Source organism: Diplotaxodon limnothrissa, linkage group LG23, assembly GCF_057381915.1.
Source record: "Diplotaxodon limnothrissa isolate DT_005_m linkage group LG23, D_limnothrissa_male_GT1.1, whole genome shotgun sequence".
Taxonomy (NCBI): domain Eukaryota; kingdom Metazoa; phylum Chordata; class Actinopteri; order Cichliformes; family Cichlidae; genus Diplotaxodon; species Diplotaxodon limnothrissa.
In genome coordinates this window covers 16,345,159-16,370,678 of record NC_140617.1, presented here as the reverse complement: position 1 = coordinate 16,370,678, position 25,520 = coordinate 16,345,159, and the positions used below count along the sequence as shown (strand labels likewise).

Below are 25,520 nucleotides of genomic sequence, written 5' to 3'. Positions count from 1 at the left end.
TTCAAGCTGGTCAAGTGCCTCTATGCACTTCATTAGTTTAGTTATTCTCTGTATTGTCTTCATCTCACATGTCATTACACTGAGTTTCAGCAAACCTTAAGCTTGATGCAGACTACTGTTTAACAATTATCCACCTCACATCATAACCGATTAAGGTGCCTCTTCATATTAATATTATGTCATTGTTAATATTATCCTCTTTGTCTTATATAACAGCAATAGCATATTATAATATTTTATCAGTGTGTACCACTATACTACTCCTGAGCCAATTTGTTAGTTAGGATCATCTTATTCAGCAAACAGATAATTTAGAATTCATCCAATCTGCGGTCACATTTGTTCTCTCTGTTGCATGGCGGACCAGGCAGTTCTATTATAATATATTATTTATATTTTATTTTGTATCCATCAAGGGCTTCGGATGACCTGCAGAATCATCCTTTTCCCAGGGTGGAGACAGTTACCTTTTCACACACTGTCCTTGGCTGAACAATGACACAGCCTTAATATACCTTATTTATTTTATTAAAATATTTTCGTGTGAATTATTTGCTTTATATTCATTTTATACATGCTGGGCATGGTCATCATGCCAACTGTGTTTCATTGTTAATATCACTTTACAGGTTGTTATCCTTGCTATTATTAATTTCAAATACTCTAAAGATAATTTCTACTGTAACTTTCCCTTTGTTCATCTTTATTTCGTACTTTTTATATTTATATCTACTCAGTGGGGTCTGTTTTCAACCCTTTTAAACTACTACAAAACTACTGTGATCTCTAGTTTTCACTTAATAAGGGATTATTATGTTCTTCCTGATATGGGTGTTGCTGCAGATGCGGCTGCAGGAGTGAGTGATGGTTTACTAAAAGGATTGTGGGAACTGCACAGTGTCTCGTCTTCTGGTTTTACTAAACTGGCAGTTGAGTTCTGGTCTTCTGACTGTTTATATTTTGTTTTCTTAAATCTCTCAGTTTACAGACACTGTTTTTGTCCAGCGTCTGGACTTTTCTTTTCTCACCACTGCTCGTCAGCAGGAGTGAGTTTTAATTTCACTTGCTTGATTACCCATCTTATTTATGTATTTACTTATTTTTGTTTAAGTAATATATACACAATACAGCTGCTATCACCTTCGCTGGTATTAGAGACGAGAGTGGTTGCTCACACGCCCTTCTACTTTCGGACTATTTCCAAAAGCGGTGTGAACTTTACGAGACGGAACTCGACCGTTCTCTCAACTCACCAGCACGTCAGTGAATAGCAGTAAAAGAAAAACACAGTAGGAGCAGCTCAGTCTCTTATTGGACCGTGAAAATTCAGCTTGCTCCATTAATTAAAACAATACACACACACACACACACATTCACATTCACAGCTTCGACGCGCGCGCGACCAGAACCCTTATGATAAGGGGAGCTCCCAGAGCTACTTACTCCCTAGACCCAGTCTAGACCCAGCTGGGGGAGCTACCCAGAGCTCCAAAGCTACCAGTCGACGAGCTCCCAGAGCTACCAGTCGACGAGCTCCCAGAGCTACCAGTCGACGAGCTACTTCCGCTATTTTAAATTCCCTGAATTCAAAATGCGCTTTTACGCAAGATTGTGTCAGTGTGTCTGTATCTACCTGGTCAGTGTCGCCGGGTCTGGTCCACCTCGATCGGGTCCCACCACCGTGGGTCGCTTTCTAAGACGTTGGCCAAGACCCGAATTTAAACGCTCTTGGACTTTTATCACACACCTGGTGTGTGAGCTGTCGACAGACGAACAACGTGGACTGGTCACGGAGATGGGACACGATGGAGGCGATCCGGCTGTCGAAGGACCAAGAAATGTTGGGGGGAAACTCTGTAAAAGACCCAGGAGAAATAAAGACACAATGAGACAAGATCACTTTTTATGCTTTAACGTGCACACGGGTAAGCTGTTCAGAACAACTCACAACGTGTACAGAGGCTGGGCACTTTTTATAGGAAAGACAGTGAGAACAGGATAAGAAAATACAAAACAGATAAAATAAACAACTCCATATGTGGCGCTAGTCTCGTCAGCAGAGAGCTGGGAGAAAGCTGTGAGAGATAAAACAATCTAAAACAATATGTCCCAAAACAGTATGTCTTTGCTGAGAAAGTCTAAAAAGATAATTCTAAACTAATCTAACCATAGACAAAAGGGCATGCTTGCACATTTAAAAGAAGGTAAAGAAACATAGAATCATTTTTCCTGTAACACTGGACAAAGCTGGGGTGAAAGACAGCACAGATGCACTAATCATGGCAGAACTGGAACAAGCTCTAAGCACAAGAGCAACAGAAGCTAGAGTCTACCACCAAGTACTGGAAATGCTTCATCTCTGCTGCTCATTTCCAACAGACAGGTCTGTGAAGCAACAAAGCGTCACATATCAGTGGTAGTTTGACAGATTCATAGACAGACATTACCATGTAAACTGTCAGATTCAAGGACTGGACTGAAAATGAAAAAGCAGCCAATGGCTAAAGTAAAATGTTGAAAGACCTTTAGAGTTATTGTTCAATCCTCAGGAGCATAATAAATGAGGGCTGACTCTAGAAAATAATAGAATATTATGATATTAGTTTATTTAGCACTGAATTAGATCTATCAGACTAGAAATATTTGAAAATGTTTCAAATCATCTTTTCAACGTAGCCACAGAATTCACTGTCCCTGGATCAGTGATTTAACTCTCTGCTGTCTCTCTGATGTGCTTTGCTAATTTCTCCATCCTTACTTGATGTGCGTAAAAGTGCCAGTGATGAGTGGAGTCGTCTTTATTGGCAGCCTCTATCATCACTTGCATTCCACCTTAACACTAGCCCTGGCACCTGAATAAAGATTTCCTATCATGGAGCCTGAGCACAGGCGCCATGCTCTTAAAATGTGACAAATGCAAATGGGACGAGAGAAATCAAATGTGACTAACGTGTGTGGAAACAGAGAAAATCAATTGTCTCCTCAACAAATGGATGAGCTATTAAAATGATTGTGCTCTACAGGAATATATTATCCTCAGCAGCTGCCAGCAGAGGCAACAGCAGCTCATATCCCAAGTCTGCTTGGCCCAAGAAAGCACATCGAGCTCCCACAGAGGCAATTATATATGCAATATGCATGGGCGAAACATGTGATTTATCTGCCTGCTCTCATGCTAATAGCTCTTACATATTACCATTATAGCAAACATAAAGCATTCAATAAAAACACAAATCAAAATAAGACCATAAATGTATTCTTTGCCAAAGTTAATTTGTCTGGCTCTGTTTGAAAGGAGATGGTGCATAGATGCTAAAAACTGGCTTTGAAGAAGCATTGCCATTTTCCATCTTTAATAATAGAAAAGCTTTTGACTTGCATAGAAATTTAAGCTTGGGAGTTTGGGACCAGACTTTGAACTGTTATTTCAAATCAGGATGAAGAGACATTTCTCTTCCTCACCCCATTTGTCAGTGATATTGTGAATAAAGAATTAATTAAAGCTCAGATGCTTTAGAAGAGACGAGATATGAAACATTAAAAAAAAAAAGCCTTTCATGAAACAATTGCAGCTCGCTGAAGTTTGAATAAACAGTTTTTCATCAATCTCTGTGGGGTAGAGCGGCTTCAGAGGAAAGGATTCAATCCACTCATCAGATAAAGATATTTGCCAGCCCTCAAATGCGGCCATATTAACACTTCAAAACAATCAGAGTATCTCTGCAGGCGTAGGAAAGGTTACACAGCATGAAAATAACACAGATTTTCTTGTTTTTTGAAGTTTCTGAACAGCCTTTTAGAATTATTTGCCATAAAATAAATACAGATATTGTACACGATATCCATGCTCAATCCTATTAGTTGGAAGAAAATGTCAAGAAGAGGAAGAAGAGCCATCTGGCTTAAACAGGACACATCTTCACATGATATTGATGGGGTAGTAACCTTCTGAAATGACAGTTTTACTGGAGTCTCAAACATGGCTCCATTAAAGTTTTAATAAATTATATCACAAAATGGTAATGTGGCCCGCTGCACCAAGTGACCAGTGTCCTTTGGGAATGACACATTATATATTCGCTTGTTTGTCTTCAGGTTAACCCTGAAGACAACCCTGGGATTTTAGTGTTATGAAGGTCTGTAAGACAGCGGTCCTCAACCTTTTTTGTGCCACGGACCAGTTTATGCCCGACAATATTTTCACGGACCGGCCTTTAAGGTGTCGCGGATAAATACAACAAAATAAAACTAGTAACCGGTACCGAAAAAAGAAGATTTATTCATAACACACGTGAAAAGACCCAGGAAAACCGAGTTAACAATAAAAACAATAACAAAATAACGCTGAAAACCGATAAAAACCCTGAAGACCATACATTTCACACCTGAGCCTCAACTCTCGCGGCCGGTACCGGTCCGAGGCCCGGGGGTTGGGGACCGCTGCTGTAAGACAGTGTTGCTTCATTACATCATTAATTTTTTAAATCATTTTAAGACAATTTTATTGTTCTATACACCTTCACAATTATCTTAAAAGAGGGCACTGCTACCCTTTTCGTGTGAATGTGCATGATTCAGAAACCCTGGGTCAACTTAGTTGGCAACCACCTTTGTCTGACTAGTTGGTATGATTTTAGATGTTACTGTAAGCTAACAAGATAAGAACAATGTGTTGACACATAGCATATATAAATTTTTACCCAGCCAAACCTGAAAACACAAGCAAAAGTCCAGGTTTGCCTGCAATAAAATTAGCTGTGGCAGCTTATGTTGGAGTATTAACATGGATGGATGGTTTATGAGCTATAGTTATAATATTGCTTCCGCGGCTGATGTGATTAGCTAATTGCTTTCGTGTGGCCTTACAGCTTATGTTGTGTGTAGACACAGGTGAAACACCAGAGCCAGATGATGCTAATTAGGTTTATGCTCTTATTTGTATCCCAAAATTAATATGCATGTAGGACATTTAGGACCCTTTGTTTCACAAGTTAGCTGAAAACAGAAGTTCTGACTCGTTTCATAATGCTAGCTAAAAATGCTACTTTTACTAAAGGATCTGAATTTGGCTTTTAAATTTAAAGACAGATCAATGTGTTCTGAAAAATTGTGTTTGGTAGGTAAGCAGTAAGATGTCGTTTCAACACAGCTGTGTAGATTGACACATACAAGCAAACACAGACACACTCAAGTCACTTGAGACATGACGTATCGTTAGAATTGGGCATGTGTCCCAAACCACAGGGAGCCCTTCCAACAGCTTGGATTATAGATGCAGGTCTTCCACACACATACACAAGAAAACACAAACTAACACAGCAACACACACAATGCCTCCTGCTGCTGCTCCTGGCGAGCTATGTGACGTGGCCTGCTGACTAGAGAATGGCACAATTGTGTGTTTGGGCCATCTGCTGCTGAGACTGATATAGATATCACACACACTAAACACACAAGCACATTCTGCAGGCATACATAAATGTTTCCCTCCTACTTACAGATAGACAAAACAGATATGTGGCCCATCTTTATCAAGGTTATCCATACGTTATTCTTATATTATTTAGCATCGCTCAAGCCAAAAAAGAAATGTAGATAGATAGATATTTTGTATGTTTGTAACCAGCTTTTGTTCAGTGCTGAAAAATGTTTCTTCAGCATGAGGATGAAATACCAGCCAGTCCAATCTGGAAATGTCTTTATTGCTGAACTTTAGAGTCCAGACCTCTCAGAGTCAGAACAATAAAGAGAGTAAACATCAGGAACCAAACAAACCTGAAGAGAAGACTCAAATAAGGCCAACGGATCAAGTTTTATTGACATCTCTTTCCTGCAATTAGGAAAACGGAAATGACAGACTGACAGCTCCTGTAAGGAGTCTGGGTGTAAGAAATGCTTCAAAGAACTCAGCCAAATAGAAGAAGTACATACAAAAAAGATCTGCTTTATTAATTGATAAAAAAAATAATGAAGCTCAGTTAGTCAAATTCTCCAAATGTTGAACTCCCTAATGGAGTTGGGTTTTTATGTGAACAAATACTTTAGTATAAAGAACAATTTTGAAGAAAGGTCTTTATTTAAAAAAAGCCTCCATGTGAATGTTATGGTCATGAATGTCTTTCCAACTGTGAAATATAAAGTCGTAGAGGACTGCAGGCTCATGTTGCGTGCTGATACCTTTTCTCCAGTTCAAAAGCACAAAAAAGGAAATATTCACAGATTCATAGTTTTCGTTCTTGTGCACAAACGATTTCAGTCAGTTCCTTGAGAGTTGTACGGGTTTATCAGACTACATTTTTATGGTATTACAAATTTGATGTTCCAGGTAGCATCTTGAGGCAATTGTTTTTGTGATTTGGTGCTGTATAAATAAAATTGTATCAAATGGAACTGAAATTGCTGACAGTTTGATAGATTTTTATCATGTTTGGAATGGCATCCTGTTTAATCCTCACTCAGTTTTAACAAAATAGATTTTTCTACTGGTCCATGATCTCACAGTAATTCTGTCTGAGGAAAACATTTCAAGAACAGTCTGACTCAAATTTGGCCAGTCTCCCATTGTAGGTCATGTCTTTGAGGAGTGCTGCACCAACTCAAGATCATTAATTGGAGGTCCCACTTTGAAGACGTGCATCTGTAATTTGCACATGATCTTTTCCAGTGTATCAAATTATCAACCCTTCAACTGGAATACTTTTGTCGTATGAAGACAATAGTTTAGGCAACCAGATATCATGAGCTAAACTGGTAATGAGTGAAGATAAAAAAACTATATGTCTAAAAATAAGTGCAATTTTTCTGGAAGTGGTCCAGAGGTGCACAATGTAAAAAGGAGGATAACATTTAAAGCAGTTTTTGTTAAATTTTACAGAGAAATATAGATTCTTTACAGCTTGATAGTTTGCAATACGTCATTATAATTTCACAGCTTTTCACAGTATTTGTTCATGATTCATTATTAAGCAAACACAATCACTTATCAAGTAAGTTTGTTTAGGAAAACTAAATACATTTCAATGAACAGTTCTGGGAAATAATGGGATCTTGCTTTCTGTTTATCTCCAAAGTAACAAGTCTTTCTCCACTCTTTCTAGATCTTTTTCAAGCTTGTCAGATGACAGTGAAGAGTCAAGAGCCAGGTACCTTTACAGACAGTGGGTGGGACTTGGTTTAACTGATGTCCACCTATCCAATCACACTGTTCTGCTCAGTCTGCCTGGTTCCACACCCAACACCATCACTGACAGATCTAGCCACCAGTGTTTCATGCCAAACGGGACCCCTTGTGACCAGCGTGGGCCAAATGATCTGACAAAGCAGCAGTTCTCCTATGCTGCATACTCTGCCATGGGAAGCGTGCAGGTATGGTTGTGCTGTGTTGTGTCATGTTGACATTTCTTGAAACGAAGGCTGTGTAACCTTTCTGGTTGCTGGAACCCGGTCCTAGTCTTTCTCACTCCTAACCCCAGCCATGGTCATGAACAAAGGTCATGGCAAGAACTTTTAGGTTCTAATGCTGATAATTTGTTTAACCAAAGCTCAGTGTTGAACTGTTGTTTGATTTATTTGATATACTGTAACTGTCTAAACGAGAAGGACACATATGTTATATTAAGCAGCTTTTCTAATAGCAGGTTGTTTGAAATGCAGAAAGCTCCCAGATTTTAGGGAGGTAATGCATAGAACGTGGACAGAATAACTAGCTGTCGTCAGGTAAATGCAAGTAATTGATTTGTTAGACTGAATAGCGCAGTGTTCAAATCTAAAAATGAAGCAGTCCAATTAAGTTTGACAAAAAACAAACAAAAAAACAACAAAAAAGCTCATCAAGATTAAATTGAAAATTAAGGCAGATTCATTGACAGTCGATGGCCAAAACCCCCCAATTCTACTCAACAATGTCTTTATTAAGCTTTATTTTATTTTTGTATGTGTTTGATAAAGGATGTGCTTTGGAATACATTGTTTATACCAATTTTAACTTCTTTAAATGATGTTGTTGAATGAAAAAATTAATATATTGTATCTGCACAGGTAACTGAACAAAATGGAGTAGAGTCTTTAAAATGGGTCATACTCAAGATGTTTTTTTTTTCTTTTGTTTTTCTGTATTTTTATAGAACCAAAAGGGACATTTTCTTAAAGGCTGTCCAAAGCCACCTCTTTCAGATAACCTCATTAACACACATTATTACATACACATTAGAAAGATAATAATACACTTGTACAATACAATAACACCAACACACTCAATGCAGAGATCTTAAAAAATGTTTTCATAGTAGTTGTGTCATGCACAGTGCACAGTTAATCTTTTTACCATCCTTCAAGAGTGTGAAGGTTAATGGAAGTCATTATGTATGTAGTCCACCCACTCTAGCTAGAAGACACACAGACATGCATACACAAAGCATACAGTCACACTATTTTTGGAGAGTTTTACTTCTCTGTATCCTGGGAACAGAGAAAGGGGTTGAAGGAGATGCTTGTTATTCCCTTGAGCCCCTGCCCGGCCTGAGGGCAGATGAAAAGTTGGAGTGATTCTTTGAATACCAAGTTTTCTTCTTCTTTTCTCCCCCTTCCTCTCCCTTCGTTCTCCTTTCTCCGCTTTACTCGATCCATCCAGCTGTCCACTCGTCGAAGTCTACCCAAAGGAGGGTCACAGTCATCCATCACTTTATTATTTCCTAGCTCTGTTCCTGCACGCTGCCTTGAATTAAGCGGTGGTTTGCAGGATCTAAACATGGCTTTCAGACAATTAAATATGGCATTTGTGATGGATGGATTGGGCCCAGAGCAAGTATACTGGACTAATAAGTCCTGCTGTTGGTGGCCCTGTTTTGCTGGTGCTGGACTGTGTGCTCTTAAAATTAACAAGTTCAACTATTGTGTTAAATTTGAAAGTAAAATACAATAACAGCAGCTTGTATTATTAATTCTTGATCTGTAACAGAAGAAGACGATATCACCATGTTCATTATGTTGCTATAGGCAAAGTGTATTTCAGTGAAGGGCGTTGTTTACACAGCGTGGTTCACTGGACTGTTTTAAGTGGAAAAGAGGTTGTTCACCTCACCTAAGTAATAACAGAGAATGGCAACAGATGTGGGAAACTCTACGAGAGAGGGACCCAGTTGCCACAGGACCCCTAGGACTCGTATAGACCGAACAGTGAAAATACAATAGCAGTGTCCCAGGTGTCATGAACATCCATGAAGAACAGAAAATCCTTCTGGTATAGCACGCATTCACCAGAGGATGTTATCCATCAAGTGAAGCAAGATACCAGCCTCCCTGTAGAGCTTCAGGGCCATTCGGTCACAGCTGTAAGAACACAGTAAAACATGCAAGACAAGCATGCAAAAAAGTTGTTAGACAAAGTATCGACCAACATAAGAACAACTAAGAACTTCAGTTTTTTGCAATGCTTTTCTATAAAAGGTAAAATGTATTCTTGATTTTTTTACCTAAAGCTCTATGTGCTGTTTACTTATCCCCCCAATAACAAATTAGATCATCATTATGCTGCTTGAATATCAAACATTTTCAGTCAGTTTGCTTGTCTGAATATCTTTAAACTCTGCTTTAAAACTTTTTTTACTTTAAAATTGAAGTAGCTGTCATGTAAACTGGATATGATTCTACTCTTTCCTGATTTACTAGTAAATAAATACAAGCCTTGTTTATATACGTTCTCTCTGGAGTCAGTAGATTAGTTTCTAAGAGCCACATCATGTGAAAATTCAATAGATTTATAATGGTTTCTAAAATTGCCCAATTTATCTTATTTTACAGGGAATTAATCAACTATAAGAAAAAGCTTGCTGGACTGTTTCTTTTCCTGATATACTATTCAGGAATTATTTAAAAAAAAGAGAGAGAGAGAAAGAACGTAACTAACATAAATAAAAAAAAATAAAAAAAATCACACCCAATTGTTAAAGAAAGGATAAGAAAAATGCCAGCATTTATTCATAAATGGAGCCTTACTTTTTCTGCAGTGTTATACTGGCCACCTGCTTTTATGAGGGGTTTTGTGTGTCTGTGTTTTAAATGAAGTTAAAATTTGACCAAAGTTTTTTAAATAATAGGTTTTCTTGACATGAATTATTAATCGAATATGATAAACTGAATTCACTTCCAATCCACCGGCTGAGCAAACGTCAGTATTGAAAGAAACTTTATGCAAACCCACAGGCTCAATTATGTGACTCAATATCACACTGTAAAAAAGCTCGCTAATGCTTTATAAAAGCTCACTTTTAAGCCTTCCAAGGATAGACTGTTGGGAAAAGATTCTGACTAATTCAACACAGGTAGAGTAAAAAATACTCGTCCTGGTGCTTTCCCTTTTCTCTTTTCACTTTATCATCCTTTTTTTTTTGTCATTTGTATGAATTTTCCTTTCCATTGTCAGTTATACACATAAGGATACAAACATACACTATATAATGAATTACTGGAGTAACTGGAGATCCAGGAATGCATTTGCTCCCAGAAAGCTTTATAAATGGCTATTCTGTATTCTCAGGCAGCACTGCCATGGTCCATTGCCTACTGAACTCTGACCAAGGGACACGTGCATGCAGTTAGGGGCTGTACATAGATACATAAATGTACAGTATTACTCAAGGTCTCAAAAAAAGAAATGTTTCAAGTGTGATCATGTCTGTCCTTTATAAAGTAGCTAAATTGAAGGTGATGGCTGTAAAGATTGAAGCCAGCGCAGCCTTAATCATCAATCAGACTTTTGAGGTACGGCGCTACTAGTAGTGTCTGTGAAGGTTCTCAGTCATCCAGGTCATCGTAGTCAAAGGAGCTTGCAAAGAAAAGCGTCTTTAAGTTACTTGAAGACGTCTTCAAGTAACTTAAAGACGCTTTTCTTTGCAAGCTCCTTTGACTGCAACTAGTAGTGTTTTCTTTACAATTTCACAAATTTTAAAAGTGCTTCATCATCATTGTTTTAACTCAGTGATTTACATGCGTTTGAAGTCATTCTTTGATTGGGGAAGGTTAGGTGTGTCTCAAAGTGGAAAATTCAACAAAACGTGAAAATCGTTTCTTCCTAAACCACTTTCTAAACAGAGAGGCTGTCAGAGGTTTGAAGAAACTTTCTTTTAAAAGTTAAAGTTTGGGGAAAAGTAATGAGAGAAGAGAATGCAAAAACACCTAGTGCAGTTTATAAAAAGAATAAATGGATGGTAGCTCACACCTCGTTGTTAATAAAGAGGAGTGATGCCATAGCAAAGCAGATAAAGTGGACTATGACAGCTACACGCAAGAATCTAATATTTCTTTATTAACTTTACCTTAATGCAGGTAGGATGGAGAATGATACACCCAACCCCGGGTGAGATGCCCTGGGGCAAGAGCTGACATCTCCACTGAGACTGCTTGAGATTTAGAGGCGTTTGAGAGTTTAGAAAGAGTAAGGATATAATGTATGAAACATTGCCCTTTATGAGAAACTACTTTTGGCCTTCTGCTGTCAGAACCAGAAGGAAGAATGGAGTCAACCTTTCAGCTACTACCAGACTCACTTGATTTACTATACTGCCGTTGGACCACAGGACAATGGTGGGTTAATAGGGATGGTCATAACTGCTGCTAGAGGACTCCCACTATGGCTCGTTCTGGAGATGCAGATAGGAGTCTAGTTCCTCTTAAAGATTTCTTTTCAGAAAAACATGTCAAATAATTTGTCCCCTGCCAACAGTGAAACCTTGAGCTTTGTGAAGTATCTACGTTGATGGTTTACACACTGTAATTTCACAGAGGGGCCTCTCAGGGTGCTGTTACAAGAGATGTTTGAGGAAACTGGCAAGAACAGCAGCTAAGTTGATGGCAAAAATGCCTACATTTTAAAAAACTAATAGAATATGGCTTCCATCTGTGAGGAAAAAACATGACATTTTTTGTTGCTTAAGGCTCACGTTGTTAGTTGCTGTAGCATTATCTTTGCCTATACCAGTACAAGCAAGACTTTGCATTCAAACAACCCCCATTACAATAAAGTACTATAAAAGTTGCACGTGTTAACAGTAGCTTAACAATATGTCATATGTGTGCTTCTAAAAGTACACAGACAGTAAAATTATATGTATGTATGTATGTATATATAAAAAACACCCAGCACGCCCCTGCGGGCGGTTTATCCTTCAAGCTCGGATCCTCTACCAGAGGCCTGGGAGCTTGAGGGTCCTGCGCAGTATCTTAGCTGTTCCCAGGACTGCGCTCTTCTGGACAGAGATCTCCGATGTTGTTCCCGGGATCTGCTGGAGCCACTCGCCTATCTTGGGAGTCACCGCACCTAGTGCTCCGATTACCACGGGGACCACCGTTACCTTCACCCTCCACATCCTCTCGAGCTCTTCTCTGAGCCCTTGGTATTTCTCCAGCTTCTCGTGTTCCTTCTTCCTGATATTGCTGTCATTCGGAACCGCTACATCGATCACTACGGCCGTCTTCTTCTGTTTGTCTACCACCACTATGTCCGGTTGGTTAGCCACCACCATTTTGTCCGTCTGTATCTGGAAGTCCCACAGGATCTTAGCTCGGTCATTCTCCACCACCCTTGGGGGCATCTCCCATTTTGACCTCGGGACTTCCAGGTTATACTCGGCACAGATGTTCCTGTACACTATGCCGGCCACTTGGTTATGGCGTTCCATGTATGCCTTGCCTGCTAGCATCTTGCACCCTGCTGTTATGTGCTGGATTGTCTCTGGGGCATCTTTACACAGCCTGCACCTGGGGTCTTGCCTGGTGTGATAGACCCCAGCCTCTATGGATCTTGTGCTCAGAGCTTGTTCTTGTGCTGCCATGATTAGTGCCTCTGTGCTGTCTTTCAGTCCAGCTTTGTCCAGCCACTGGTAGGATTTCTGGATATCAGCCACCTCCTCTATCTGCCGGTGGTACATACCGTGCAGGGCTCTGTCCTTCCATGATGGTTCCTCGTCTCCCTCCTCTTTCTTGGGTTTCTGCTGCCTGAGGTATTCACTGAGCACTCGGTCAGTTGGGGCCATCTTCCCAATGTATTCTTGGATGTTCGTTGTCTCATCCTGGACTGTGGTGCTGACACTCACCAGTCCCCGGCCCCCTTCCTTCCGCTTAGCGTACAGCCTCAGGGTGCTGGACTTGGGGTGAAACCCTCCATGCATGGTAAGGAGCTTTCTTGTCTTTATGTCAGTGGCTTCTATCTCCTCCTTTGGCCAGCCTATTACCCCAGCAGGGTACCTGATCACGGGCAGGGCGTACGTGTTGATGGCCCGGATCTTGTTCTTACCATTCAGCTGACTCCTCAGGACTTGCCTGACCCTCTGCAGGTACTTGGTGGTTGCAGCTTTTCTAGCGGCCTCTTCATGGTTCCCATTCGCCTGCGGGATCCCCAAGTACTTGTAACTGTCCTCTATGTCTGCAATGTTGCCTTCTGGTAGTTCAATCCCCTCAGTTCTGACTACCTTCCCTCTCTTTGTTACCATCCGACTACACTTCTCCAGTCCGAACGACATTCCAATGTCATTGCTGTATAGCCTGGTAGTGTGGATCAGTGAATCGATGTCTCGTTCACTCTTGGCATACAGCTTGATGTCATCCATGTACAGGAGGTGGCTGACAACTGCTCCGTTCCGTAGTCGGTATCCGTAGCCAGTCTTGTTAATGATCTCACTGAGGGGGTTCAGGCCTATGCAGAACAGCAGTGGGGACAGAGCATCTCCTTGGTAGATCCCGCACTTGATGGTGACTTGTGCTATGGGCTTGGAGTTGGCCTCTAGTGTTGTACGCCACATCCCCATTGAGTTCCTGATGAAGGCTCTTAGGGTCCCATTGATCTTGTACAATTCTAGGCATTCCAGTATCCAGCTGTGGGGCATTGAGTCATAGGCCTTCTTGTAATCAATCCAGGCAGTGCACAGGTTGGTCAGTCTGGTCTTGCAGTCTCGGCTGATTGTTCTGTCTACCAGTAGCTGGTGTTTTGCGCCTCTGGTATTCTTGCCAATTCCTTTCTGTGTCCCGCTCATGTATTGACCCATGTGCCTGTTCATCTTAGCCGATATGATGCCTGACAGGAGCTTCCATGTAGTACTGAGGCAGGTTATTGGTCGGTAGTTGGAGGGGACCGGTCCCTTCTTGGGGATCAGGACCGTCCGGCCTTCAGTTAGCCATTCCGGGTGTCTCTCGTTAACTAGCAGCTGGTTCATTTGTGCTGCCAGACGCTCGTGGAGTGCAGTTAGCTTCTTCAGCCAGTAGGCGTGAACCATGTCGGGCCCTGGTGCTGTCCAACTCTTCATACTGGAGACCCTTTCTTGGATATCTGCCACTGTGATGGTTACTGGACCCTGTTCAGGGAGGTCGCTGTGGTCTGCCCTCAGATCCTCTAGCCACTGAGCATTGCCGTTATGGGTTGCATCCTTCTCCCATATGCTCTTCCAGTATTGCTCCGTCTCCAGCCTTGGTGGTGCTGTTCTCTTATTGTTCCCTTGCCACTGAGAGTACACCTTTGCTGGTTCTGTGGAGAACAGCTGGTTTATTCTCCTGCCTTCTATCTCTCTGGTGTACCTCCTCAAGCGGCTGGCCAAGGCTGTGAGTCTTTGCTTGGCAGTTTCCAAGGCCTCAGGTATGGACAGCTTGCTGTATTTCTTAGGCACCTTATTCGTCGCACCTTTCTGCAACTCCGTTAGTTGGCTAACCTCTCTCCGTGCTACTTTGATCTTGCCCTCTAGCCTCCTTCTCCATGGAGGGTACTGCCCCTTGTGGCTGTTCAACTTGTAGCCAAGCATCTCACTGATCACTGCTGCCGTATTGTAGATCAGCTTGTTAGTGTCGGTAATCGTGGTTGTAGGTATTGCCCGTAGTGCTGCATTAACATCATCTAGCAGACCTTCTGAGGGTACTTCACGTAATCTTGGTAACCGGCTACGGGGGATCCAGGTTTCAAGCTTGGCCATGATCCTATTTTTCAGGTCAGTTCCTCTCGCACTCAACGATTCTTCTCCTATCACACTTGGGGCTATGTACCCAATCTCGGGTGGGGGTGATGATATCTCCCCCCTGACCTGGCGTCCTGACTCCTCCTTGCCGTAGCATTTGTGTTGTACCTCGTCAATCTCTAGCTGTGAGAGCAGTCCCTTCTTTCGAATGTTGGAACACTGAGCTACTAGTTGTTTCGCCGTCATTGTGGATGTTGGGTATCGAAGAATCCATAGGTCCCTCATCCTATTCATGTAGCCCCTTCCGCCGGGGTTACTTGCGTAGTAGCATTCCAACAACGCCCTGTTTTCGTCCCTTGCCCACCGATGCCTTCTTGTTCCAGTAGCCCACTTTTCGTCAGGGTGCCCTGGTTCCTCAACACCTGACGCGGACCTTGTTGATCCGGGCGACGTCCGAGCCGGCATGCCTTCATATTTATCTGTCTCGCTCATGTCTGCGGTAGGCTTGCTTAGCATAGGGGGTCTAGCCTTAGGACCCTTACTGGATACAGACGCCCCAGGCTGGTATCATCAAAGATGAGCTTGTGGGGCCTTTTCGGGTTGAGGATGGAGTCAAGCTCAACTCCCAGTCCTACTGCCAGTTTCTGGAAGACACCTTCTTCAAGCAGTGGTACAGGAAGAAGTCTGCATCCTTCAAGAAAAACATGATTTTCATGCAGGACAATGCTCCATCACACGCGTCCAAGTACTCCACAGCGTGGCTGGCAAGAAAGGGTATAAAAGAAGAAAAACTAATGACATGGCCTCCTTGTTCACCTGATCTGAACCCCATTGAGAACCTGTGGTCCATCATCAAATGTGAGATTTACAAGGAGGGAAAACAGTACACCTCTCTGAACAGTGTCTGGGAGGCTGTGGTTGCTGCTGCACGCAATGTTGATGGTGAACAGATCAAAACACTGACAGAATCCATGGATGGCAGGCTTTTGAGTGTCCTTGCAAAGAAAGGTGGCTATATTGGTCGCTGATTTGTTTTTGTTTTGTTTTTGAATGTCAGAAATGTATATTTGTGAATGTGGAGATGTTATATTGGTTTCACTGGTAAAAATAAATAATTGAAATGGGTATATATTTGTTTTTTGTTAAGTTGCCTAATAATTATGCACAGTAATAGTCACCTGCACACACAGATATCCCCCTAAAATAGCTAAAACTAAAAACAAACTAAGAACTACTTCCAGAAACATTCAGCTTTGATATTAATGAGTTTTTTGGGTTCATTGAGAACATGGTTGTTGTTCAATAATAAAATTATTCCTCAAAAATACAACTTGCCTAATAATTCTGCACTCCCTGTGTGTGTGTGTGTGTGTGTGTGTGTGTGTGTGTGTGTGTGTGTGTGTGTGTGCGCGCATGTGTGTGTGTGTGTGTGTGTGTGTGTGCGCATGTGTATGTGTGTGTGTGTGTGTGTGTGCGCATGTGTGTGTGTGTGTGTGTGTGTGTTAAATCTAAAAAAAAAAAGAAAATAAATGAATCCTTTTGCAGTTGAGATTCTGCATTTGTAACTAATTAACTATACTTTAGCTTACATATCTTTCCTATACAATTTTTTTTCTAGGAACATAAATCCTCATAGAAATCAGGACGACTTCTTATACAAAGTTTAGTTGCCTTCCTGCAACATGTATCCATGTACTATAACATATGAAGAAATATCCAGACCCAAGAATTTTTTAAGATCCAGTCAGGCCACTTCTACAAATAAATGTATAATAGTAAATTTTCCTAAATTGCATTAATGCCAGACACACAATTGTCTGTCTCAGGCAGGCCTTCTTTCAACCTGTCCCCTCATGCTGTCTGACATAATGCCTGTATGAAGGTACGGTTTCCACTTGACGTGATGAGACTTAATTGCAAAGTATGTGCAGGCTTTAATCAGCAGACTACAAAAGAAAGAAACAAACCTTAATCGTCTTTCTTTTCCTTGTATGACTGGTCTAATTCACGTCATCATTTCTTCTTTCTTCATATGCTGTATGCATTTAGAAACAGAGACTGAGATATAAAATTATTGCAATTATTGTTTTTTTTATGTAGTCCATATTCTTCCTTGCTTTGTGCTTATTTTCATGCAGATTAGAGTATTCTTATATATTAAATCCCTATAATCAGCCACAGCCACATTTTTACCTAATGTTGTAGAAGTGCCTCTCCTCTGAAAACAGCTCTGAACATCCGGACGGGGCTGAAAGTCTTTGTGGGGTATTCTCTATGTTGTTCAGCACAAGGACATTGGCAGGGCATCATTTGGGACTCAGTCAAAGGATCCTCACATTTGGACTCTGTCAATCAAAGCCTTTGGGTCCGTGTGCTGTTCCTCGAGTCATTTCTTAGGCTGGAGGTCTGAAACGATTGCTGCAGCATGTTGGACAGTAACATTTGCATGGACACCAGGATGTAGAGTTTCCCTGGAGAACATTGTACCATAACTAGACAATCCACATACTAAACTTTGCCCATCATTGCATTTAATTTTATATTAATTTTACATACACTGGGTCCACTCACACCTAAGATCCTAAAGTATAAGATTGTGAGAATGCTCGTTTTAGCAAAGACATAAATTAATTCCTGATTGAATGATAGTTAGGTAAATATTCACATTTATTTTCTTCTCATTCAAAAAAGAAATTTGCATGCATGACAAGCCTGCACTTAAAAATACATACAGAACAGATTTAGGATAAGATACTGGATATATATTGGTCAACCAAAACCTGGTTTGACTGACAGGCTAGGTTGAAAGGAAAGATGTTTAAAAAAAGAGGTTAAAAAATGATTACCTTAACAGGTGAAAGATGCTCACTGCTTCAGCCAGACAGAGGACACTTACATCGTTAATTTTATTACCTTGTCAAGATGAAATGAAAGAATAAAGGTAGAGAGGAAAAGGAGATTGAATTTTTCTGTATTACAATTTGCTGTGTCTTGTACTGTTCCATGGCTTTCGGTTTAAATGGAAGACTTTTATAATGCAAATTCAGGCAGGAGTGATAAATCTCTCGCGCTCTCATGTACTGGGGTCCCCTGATGCAAAAAGATGTGTTCTCTCTCACTTTCTCGCATTCACACAGTCGGGCACTCTCTACCCCTCACTCACATTCACCCTACTGCAGCATCGTGTTACACTCGCCCCCAGGCCACATGAAAAATGAATCAGGCCCAGGTGAGGAAGTAGCGATGGGTGGAGTAGGGTAAAAGAGAGAGACTAAGAGAGAGAGAGAGAGAGACCCCAAAAAAGTAATGCTTTGACTTTCCTCAACAGCTTCTAGGTCACTTTAATTTGGGAGGTGATAACAGTTGCTCAGTTACCCAGACATGCATGGAGACAAAAGTACACATGCGCACACACACACACATGCATGCACGCACTCACTCACATACAGATACAAAGACACTTCGTCAAAGTGATTTCGGGATGCTGCAAAGTCAACAGATTCTTTGGTAGTAATATTCTATATAGTAAATTCTGGGCATGCACGTTGGTTATTAATTGACGTCTATCTGTTTTTTTTTGTTTGTTTGTTGTTGTTTTTTTTGGAGGGGTGGGGGGTCCTCAACAAGCTTAAAACTGAAAGTCATTTAATATTGTCCTAATGAGAAGCCAATGTCAGCATCTCACTTTTAGACAGTAAATATAAAGATCTGATATCCAGAGTAAGGCCATGCAGGAATTATTAATTATTCAGTGAGCTTCCAGTTGACTTGGCATATAAATACATAAATGCTACGTAAAATCTGGGTGGTGTTACCCTCAAACATATTAATAAACGATCAGAGTTTTTAATATTAATTTAGTATCGTAGATCCCTGATGTTCTGCTTGTTTTTCATCACCAGGGTGAGGTGGTGGACATCCAGTATGGCAGTGTCGATGACCTAAGAAGAGCCAAAGAGACCCTGAACCTCACCAACCAGATTGCTGTTGTCAAACTTGGCAAAATACCTTTACTATACAAGGTAAGATAGAAAGCTCCACAAAGTAATGCTCACTATACTGTGCCAATAAAGGTATCAAATGATATGGTCTGAAATGGTAATCCTGCAGCAGGAGAAATGAAATGTTTTGATCTTTAAAAAAATTCCAAGGTATGACTCAAAAATGATTTTCTTGTAATATCAGAACTTCAAAACAGAGTGTCCTAAATGAAGTACCTTTAACTTGCATGGAAAAGTAGCACACTGCCTTCTGAATCTAAGTGCAGCTTGTTGTACAGGGATTTTATACTCAATAGCACCTAGTCCACGTGGGTTGTCATACATGACTAATTCTTCTGTTTGCCATTACCATACCTAACTTTTTTATCTGCACCTCCTTAGCACAGTGACATCTCAATCCATTTGCTTCATGAGCAGTAACATTAGCAATACATTGATTTATTAGGGTTGTTTCTCCTTGGATGTCTGCCACATTCTCCTCAAAGCAGTTTTCCCATCAATAAGAAGATGACAGGGAAAATATATGTTCCAATCCAGTTAATTAAAACATAAACACATACTAACATGTTAATTACCCTGCTCATTAATATTGTTTCACTTTTCATTAAATCAAAATGAATTCTGTTGAAAAAAATGAAGGCAGCCTCTACAAGGACATAATCAGCAATGAAATTTAAAGTTAATGTAAATGTACTGGATCCATGCATTGCATTGATTACAGCGATACATAAATGCCAACCTTGACACTACATTGTGTAATGATTAGAATAAATTATGATCTGATAACATGAACTTGCAATACAGATCACTTAGTCACCATATTCATTGTTTTGATTCAGCGGCCAGAAGTCAGTGAATAACAAAACTCTTTGTGCATGCGTTGTGCATTAAACCAATCTAATCTGAACGAGATCATTAGGTTGGGTTAACAACATGAATATATTTTAATAAAAGGGAACTATTGAATTTTATTTAAATTACAGGTGTCAAAATTCTGCAGAAAATTGTGTGGATGTATTTGGGGGAATAATGCTTTTACTTTGAGTAAGGTAAAAGATCAAATTTGATGCTTAACTCAGTTTGGACAAAAATATATCTGTGCTTGTACATTTGTGCTTCAACATTTCCAGGAGTTAGATTTTTTTAAGCATTGTACTTTTAACATTCTGGAAAGCCAATGTGGTAAGACGTTTTTGTAAAGATGATCATTATCTATTTAGAGTCACTCACAGACTTGCATAACCTCAGACAGAATATACTTTTTCTCATTGTTATTCTGCTATAACTGAAGGAATACTTCTGTACTTAATTCCTTTGTTTCAGACATTACACAACTTTTTTATGTTAAGCTATTGATAAATGACAGCCTAATGAGGTATAACAGGAGTAAATGGAAGTTAGCAAGGGAAGGAGAGGAAATGTTTAAAGTCGGGTCACTGTGCTTCATCTTGCATTGGCTTGGTTAGACTTCTAAAAATCCATTAACTGAAACAGCTGTCACATGGGACCCCTTCAAGCAACAGGCTGCTGACCCATTTTTTCCTCTTCACCCATAGTTTGTGACAAATATGAGCATGTGTGTTTCATAATGTCTCTATGTACCAGTGGCTGAGAGAAATGATCACTCCTTACGTAGAAGTAGGGAAGGATGATTGATGAGAATTGTACTCTCACTAATGAGTGTGTGACGGTGACTGCAGGGCCTAATGTTACACATGCAGCTTCAGTCAAATTTGACACACACACACTGATGTGCTTATCAGTGTGTTTTAACTTATTTGGCTCCATTAACAGCAGCTAATTTTGGAAAGACATTGCTAATTGCATTATGGTCTTATTTCAGTATATTTTCCTACTGTTGCGTATTTATTCCTAAAATCTTTGATACCCAGTTATCATAAATTTGAGTTGAGTAAACATTTTTCAGCTTGTGTTCTTCTGATTTTGGTTTTCCACAATTTTTTTCTGCTTTTATCATGGACTACAAACTGTGTGTATGTGTGCTGTACATGCGTTTTTGTGTGTGTGGGCATGTTTTGTAAGTGAATGGTCTTAGGAACAGTCACAGAACACATGCATAATTGAGAAACGAAAAGAACCATTAATTTGCATGACTTTCGTGTGTATAAAAAATACGTGTATTAAGGGATTTTCATTAAAAGAGGCTGATTTTTGAGTTTGTGTGTGTCTGTGTGTCCCTGAGTCCATGCCTGTGTTGTGTCCCTGTTTTCCAGTGAAGGACAGAGTTGTGATGAGAGTAGAGTGACCGTGGTTGGTGTCACATATTCAATAAAATAGTCATCTACGCTCATAAAAAACAAGGACACTACATCTTCCATGGACAACCATAAAATACTGTGCTACACAGTGGCAGCTGCAGCACACTTCATCTCTCTCAGAAACACTTCTGCATTATTATCAGTGAGGGTGACTACATAAACACAAGTGTAACCTTTGATCAACATGAAAATCAGAAACCCCCTCTCACTGTGTTAATTTTGCTCATATAATAAGAAATAAACTTCAAAAAAATTACTAAGAAATCATATCAAAAATCTTTTGGTGTATTGTTTTATTAGATCTAAATTTTGAGTTGTGACTAGTCTATACACTGATAAAGGAAGGAGATGAAGTACACCAAAACTCATGTCAAAACAGCGTGCTTTACCGTGATTTCACCCACAGTAATGTTTAATTCTCAATCTTGCTGAATTAATGCTTAATGTTCTGACTTATCACCATCTACTGCATGATAGTGAAGTAAATATTTACTTGAGACAGTGTTTATGAATAAAATAACTATAACGTTTACATGTCTTGTCTTAACAGTGATGGTATACACAGATATTTGCTATTTCTGTTTTCATCATTGAATCTTTGTGTTTGTCTAGCTATCCCTGCTGTCTGAGTTGGGTTTTGGAGGTGTTCTTCTTTACATTGACCCCTGTGATGGTCCCCCCAGTCGCCACACTTGGCATCAAGCCTTTAGAGTCACTTTAAACCCTGGAGGAAATCCTGCAATTGGTAAGTGAGCAATTTGTGTTTTTCATGTATATTTTTTTTTCCGAAAGTTAATTCAGTTTGAGCTTATTTTTATAGAACTACTTCACAACAACGGTAAAGGCATTTTATTTTCTAAGGTAAAAAAACAACAAAAAACAGGTTTAATTTTCTGTCAAAGATATTTCAAAATACAAACAAACAACTTTAGTAAAAAGTAATGCATTTCTCCAAATTAATCAAATGTAATTTGCTGAACAGTCTGACAATAACTGTCAGCTTGTTATGAAAGGGAGCTTTTTACCACTTAAAACACATATTCCTGCTATTCTTATCTAGCTAGATACTGATGATAAGTACACAAACTGCAAGCTTACGACATCTGCCTGCATGACCCCTCTGATGGGAAAGCAAAGAGAATGAGGGCATGTCATGGGGTGACATTATGTTCAGATTTACTGAGTATTTCAAAGTCATAGTCTGTGAGCAAAGCCAAGCTACAGCATGGAACAAATAAACCTGCTTAGCATTATTGTGTTAAAACCTACAAATTATATTTATTCAAAAAAAAAACAAAAAAAAACAAACAACAATGACAACACATGGTTCAGTTAAAGCCCTGCCTTTAAGTAAAGCTCAGTTCAATAACACTTCTCTCTGGATACTGGTCAGTGCTTGAAAATTACCTTGATCTCTGGCAGAGGATTTAATATCTTTTTGACTCTATTCTACTGTATTTAAATCACTCTCCCCAGATGAATGACCTCTCTGACACTGTCTTGTCCCTACTTCCTGTTTTTCTGCCCGGTCTGGTCAATAGGGATATGTCATTACTGCTGAAGTATCTTTAGTCCTTGTAAGAGTCCCAGCACCACAGTGGCAAGACCCACTAGAGCCCCACCAGATGTCTGGGCTGCTGTGTGAGCATGTGTAAGAGTGTATATGTGAACGGGTGTGTTGAGCTGTATATAAGTGGAAGAGAGAGAGACAGATGCTGGCTGTCTGATCTCTCACCAATCGCAATGCTCTCAGGTCCCTTGTGCTAATGCAGCTCAGAAGAACAGAGGATGTGAAAGGACACCTCATTACTCATATAAACCATACTTTATTCAACTGCAAGAGTCTGCCAAGATTAATCTCTGTGTAATTAATGAAATTAATAATAATTTCATTAATTAAGTGAAATTAATAATAAGAAGTGTCATGTGAACATGTTACAACCACGATTTAAATATAAATTTAAGTACATTAATATGCTGATGTCTTCTTAATGTGTGATACTTTTTATTGTCACCGATTCTCAGCAGCGGTCATTTGTTTCCATTATGGGATTTGAAAGTTCATGATAGTACAATTGGAAAAAAAAACCTGAACAAGTGTGGTTTGTTTGGGTGGGTTCACAGGGGGAAAAGCCCTTTATGTCTAAAAAGAAGAGTGCAGATGGCTCCGCTTTACCTAGGTGTAAACCACAAGTGTCATGATTCGTTGTGTGGCAGGCAGGAGAAGGACCCAAGATGCAGACTCACAGACACGGGGATAAACTTAAAGATCACAGTTTTTGTACTGTTGCACCCAATGTGACCCAGTGTCCTATATTGAGATTCACAGCCAGCTAAACTCTCTCTTGCATCACTTCCTCCAAGGAACAGGCACGTGTTGTATTTGGACAGGATTTAATGCAAAAAAGTGTGAAACTGAAATGATACAGAATACAGAAATGTCACATAAACATTAGCTTGGGTTGAACTTAAGTGGACATATAAAACACATCAAAAGTTTCCAAATCACTTCAATAATGTCATATACCCTCTCTTAAAGGTAAACACAATTAAGAAACTTACTCATATTGCCACTCAAAGGGATTTAACGGAGTGGATGGCTTTGGATCGGAGGAAAACACACCATGTCTTGCTTCACTCATGAGCAAACACTTCCTATCACACTTCTTTTAGTGACTAATTGGCTCAACATAGCAAACTGTGCAAACCTGCGCCCCCTATAGGCCTGGAGAAATAACATACAAACAGTTCCAGTACACTCCCCGCCTGGCATTATTTTAAGATTGCCACTAGACCCTATTTACACATGAGACCAATCTCTCAGAAGAAGGATACAGTCCGAAATGGGTCTACAGAATGTCTTTGCAATCTTGTCGCGTGTCACCTTCACTTCCATCTTTCTGACAACTCCATCTCTGCTTGGAAGTGTCTTCACGATGACACCCATAGGCCACTCATTTCTTTTTAGTTGCTTGTCCTTCAGAAGAACAACGTCTCCTTCCTTCAAGTTTGGTTTGCTGCGCTGCCATTTCTGACGACCTTGGAGCATGTGGAGGTACTCCCTCTGCCACCTGGCCCAGAATGTGTCGGCAAGGGCTTGAACTCTCTTCCACTGCCGTGTATATATGTCGGCCTTGGTGAATTCCCCAGGTGGAGTTGGAATCGGATCGAACTTCTGGGTGAGCAGAGCTGAGGGGGTCAGGATTAAGGGAGCGTCTGGATCCGAGGAAACGGGTACAAGTGGCCTTGCGTTGATAATAGCCGTGACTTCCGCCATTAACGTTGTCAGGACCTCGTGAGTTAGAGTAGGGTTTCCTGCTTGTAGGAGCATTGAGTCCAGGATGCGTCGTGAGATGCCTATCATACGCTCCCAGGCGCCACCCATGTGAGATGAGTGAGGAGCATTAAACACCCAGGAACACCTCTGCTTGCGTAGGTAGTCATCCACACTTGTATCACCAGGTTTTGGGGAATGCAACTTTAGGTCCTTGGAGGCACCAATGAAATTGGTTCCGCAATCTGACCTCAACTGTTTGGCAGGGCCTCTGATCGCAAAGAACCTGCGAAGAGCATTGATGAAACTGGAAGAGCTGAGAGTTTCAATCACTTCAATATGAACAGCCCGTGTAGACATGCAAGTGAACAAGACTGCCCATCTCTTACTGTTTGCATGACCCCCTTTGGTGCGGCGTGTTGAAACCTCCCACGGTCCAAATACATCGAGGCCAACATAAGAGAATGGGGGGTCCGTCTGAAGGCGTTCGGCAGGTAAGTTAGACATGATTTGCTGCTCTGTTCTACCTCGAAGCTTTCTGCAGGTGACACATTTGTGGATTACACTGCTGATAGACCTCTTAGAACCAACTACCCATAAGCCACTTGCTCTCACAGCCCCCTCAGTGAAGTGTCTTCCTTGGTGCTGGGTGGCTTCATGGTGATGTCGAATGAGCAGTGTTGCAATGTGATGCTTCCCTGGTATCAGAAGAGGGTTAGCCTGATGACTCGGCAAGCCAGACTCTGCAAGTCGACCTCCTACTCGCAATAAGTTTTTGCCATCGACGATGGGATGAAGTTTGTGAAGAGCACTGTTGCGAGGTAAGTCTCGTTTCGCCATGATGCATTTTATTTCTTCTGCATAGGCTTCACGCTGGACACACCTGATGATTGTGTGCTCTGCTTCATATAACGCTTCATCTGTGAGACTAGCCTTACAAAGATGCCAGCCGCTACAGGCACCACCATCTTTAGACTTGAAACTGTGGGAGATGTGGCGAAGGTAGGCCACCGCTTGGACAAGGGAAGTCCAT

At 40.6% G+C, this 25,520-nt stretch overlaps 1 protein-coding gene across 1 annotated transcript in view; it reads left to right on the top strand.

Annotated features, from left to right (window-relative positions):
* Positions 1-25,520, top strand: part of naaladl2 (N-acetylated alpha-linked acidic dipeptidase like 2) — a 341,534-nt gene that overhangs the window by 50,419 nt on the left and 265,595 nt on the right. The window contains exons 4-6 of the mRNA XM_085348789.1: positions 7,098-7,365; positions 18,836-18,955; positions 21,826-21,958. Coding sequence (XP_085204915.1) covers positions 7,098-7,365; positions 18,836-18,955; positions 21,826-21,958 — 521 coding nt within the window. The remainder of the gene's footprint in view (positions 1-7,097; positions 7,366-18,835; positions 18,956-21,825; positions 21,959-25,520) is intronic.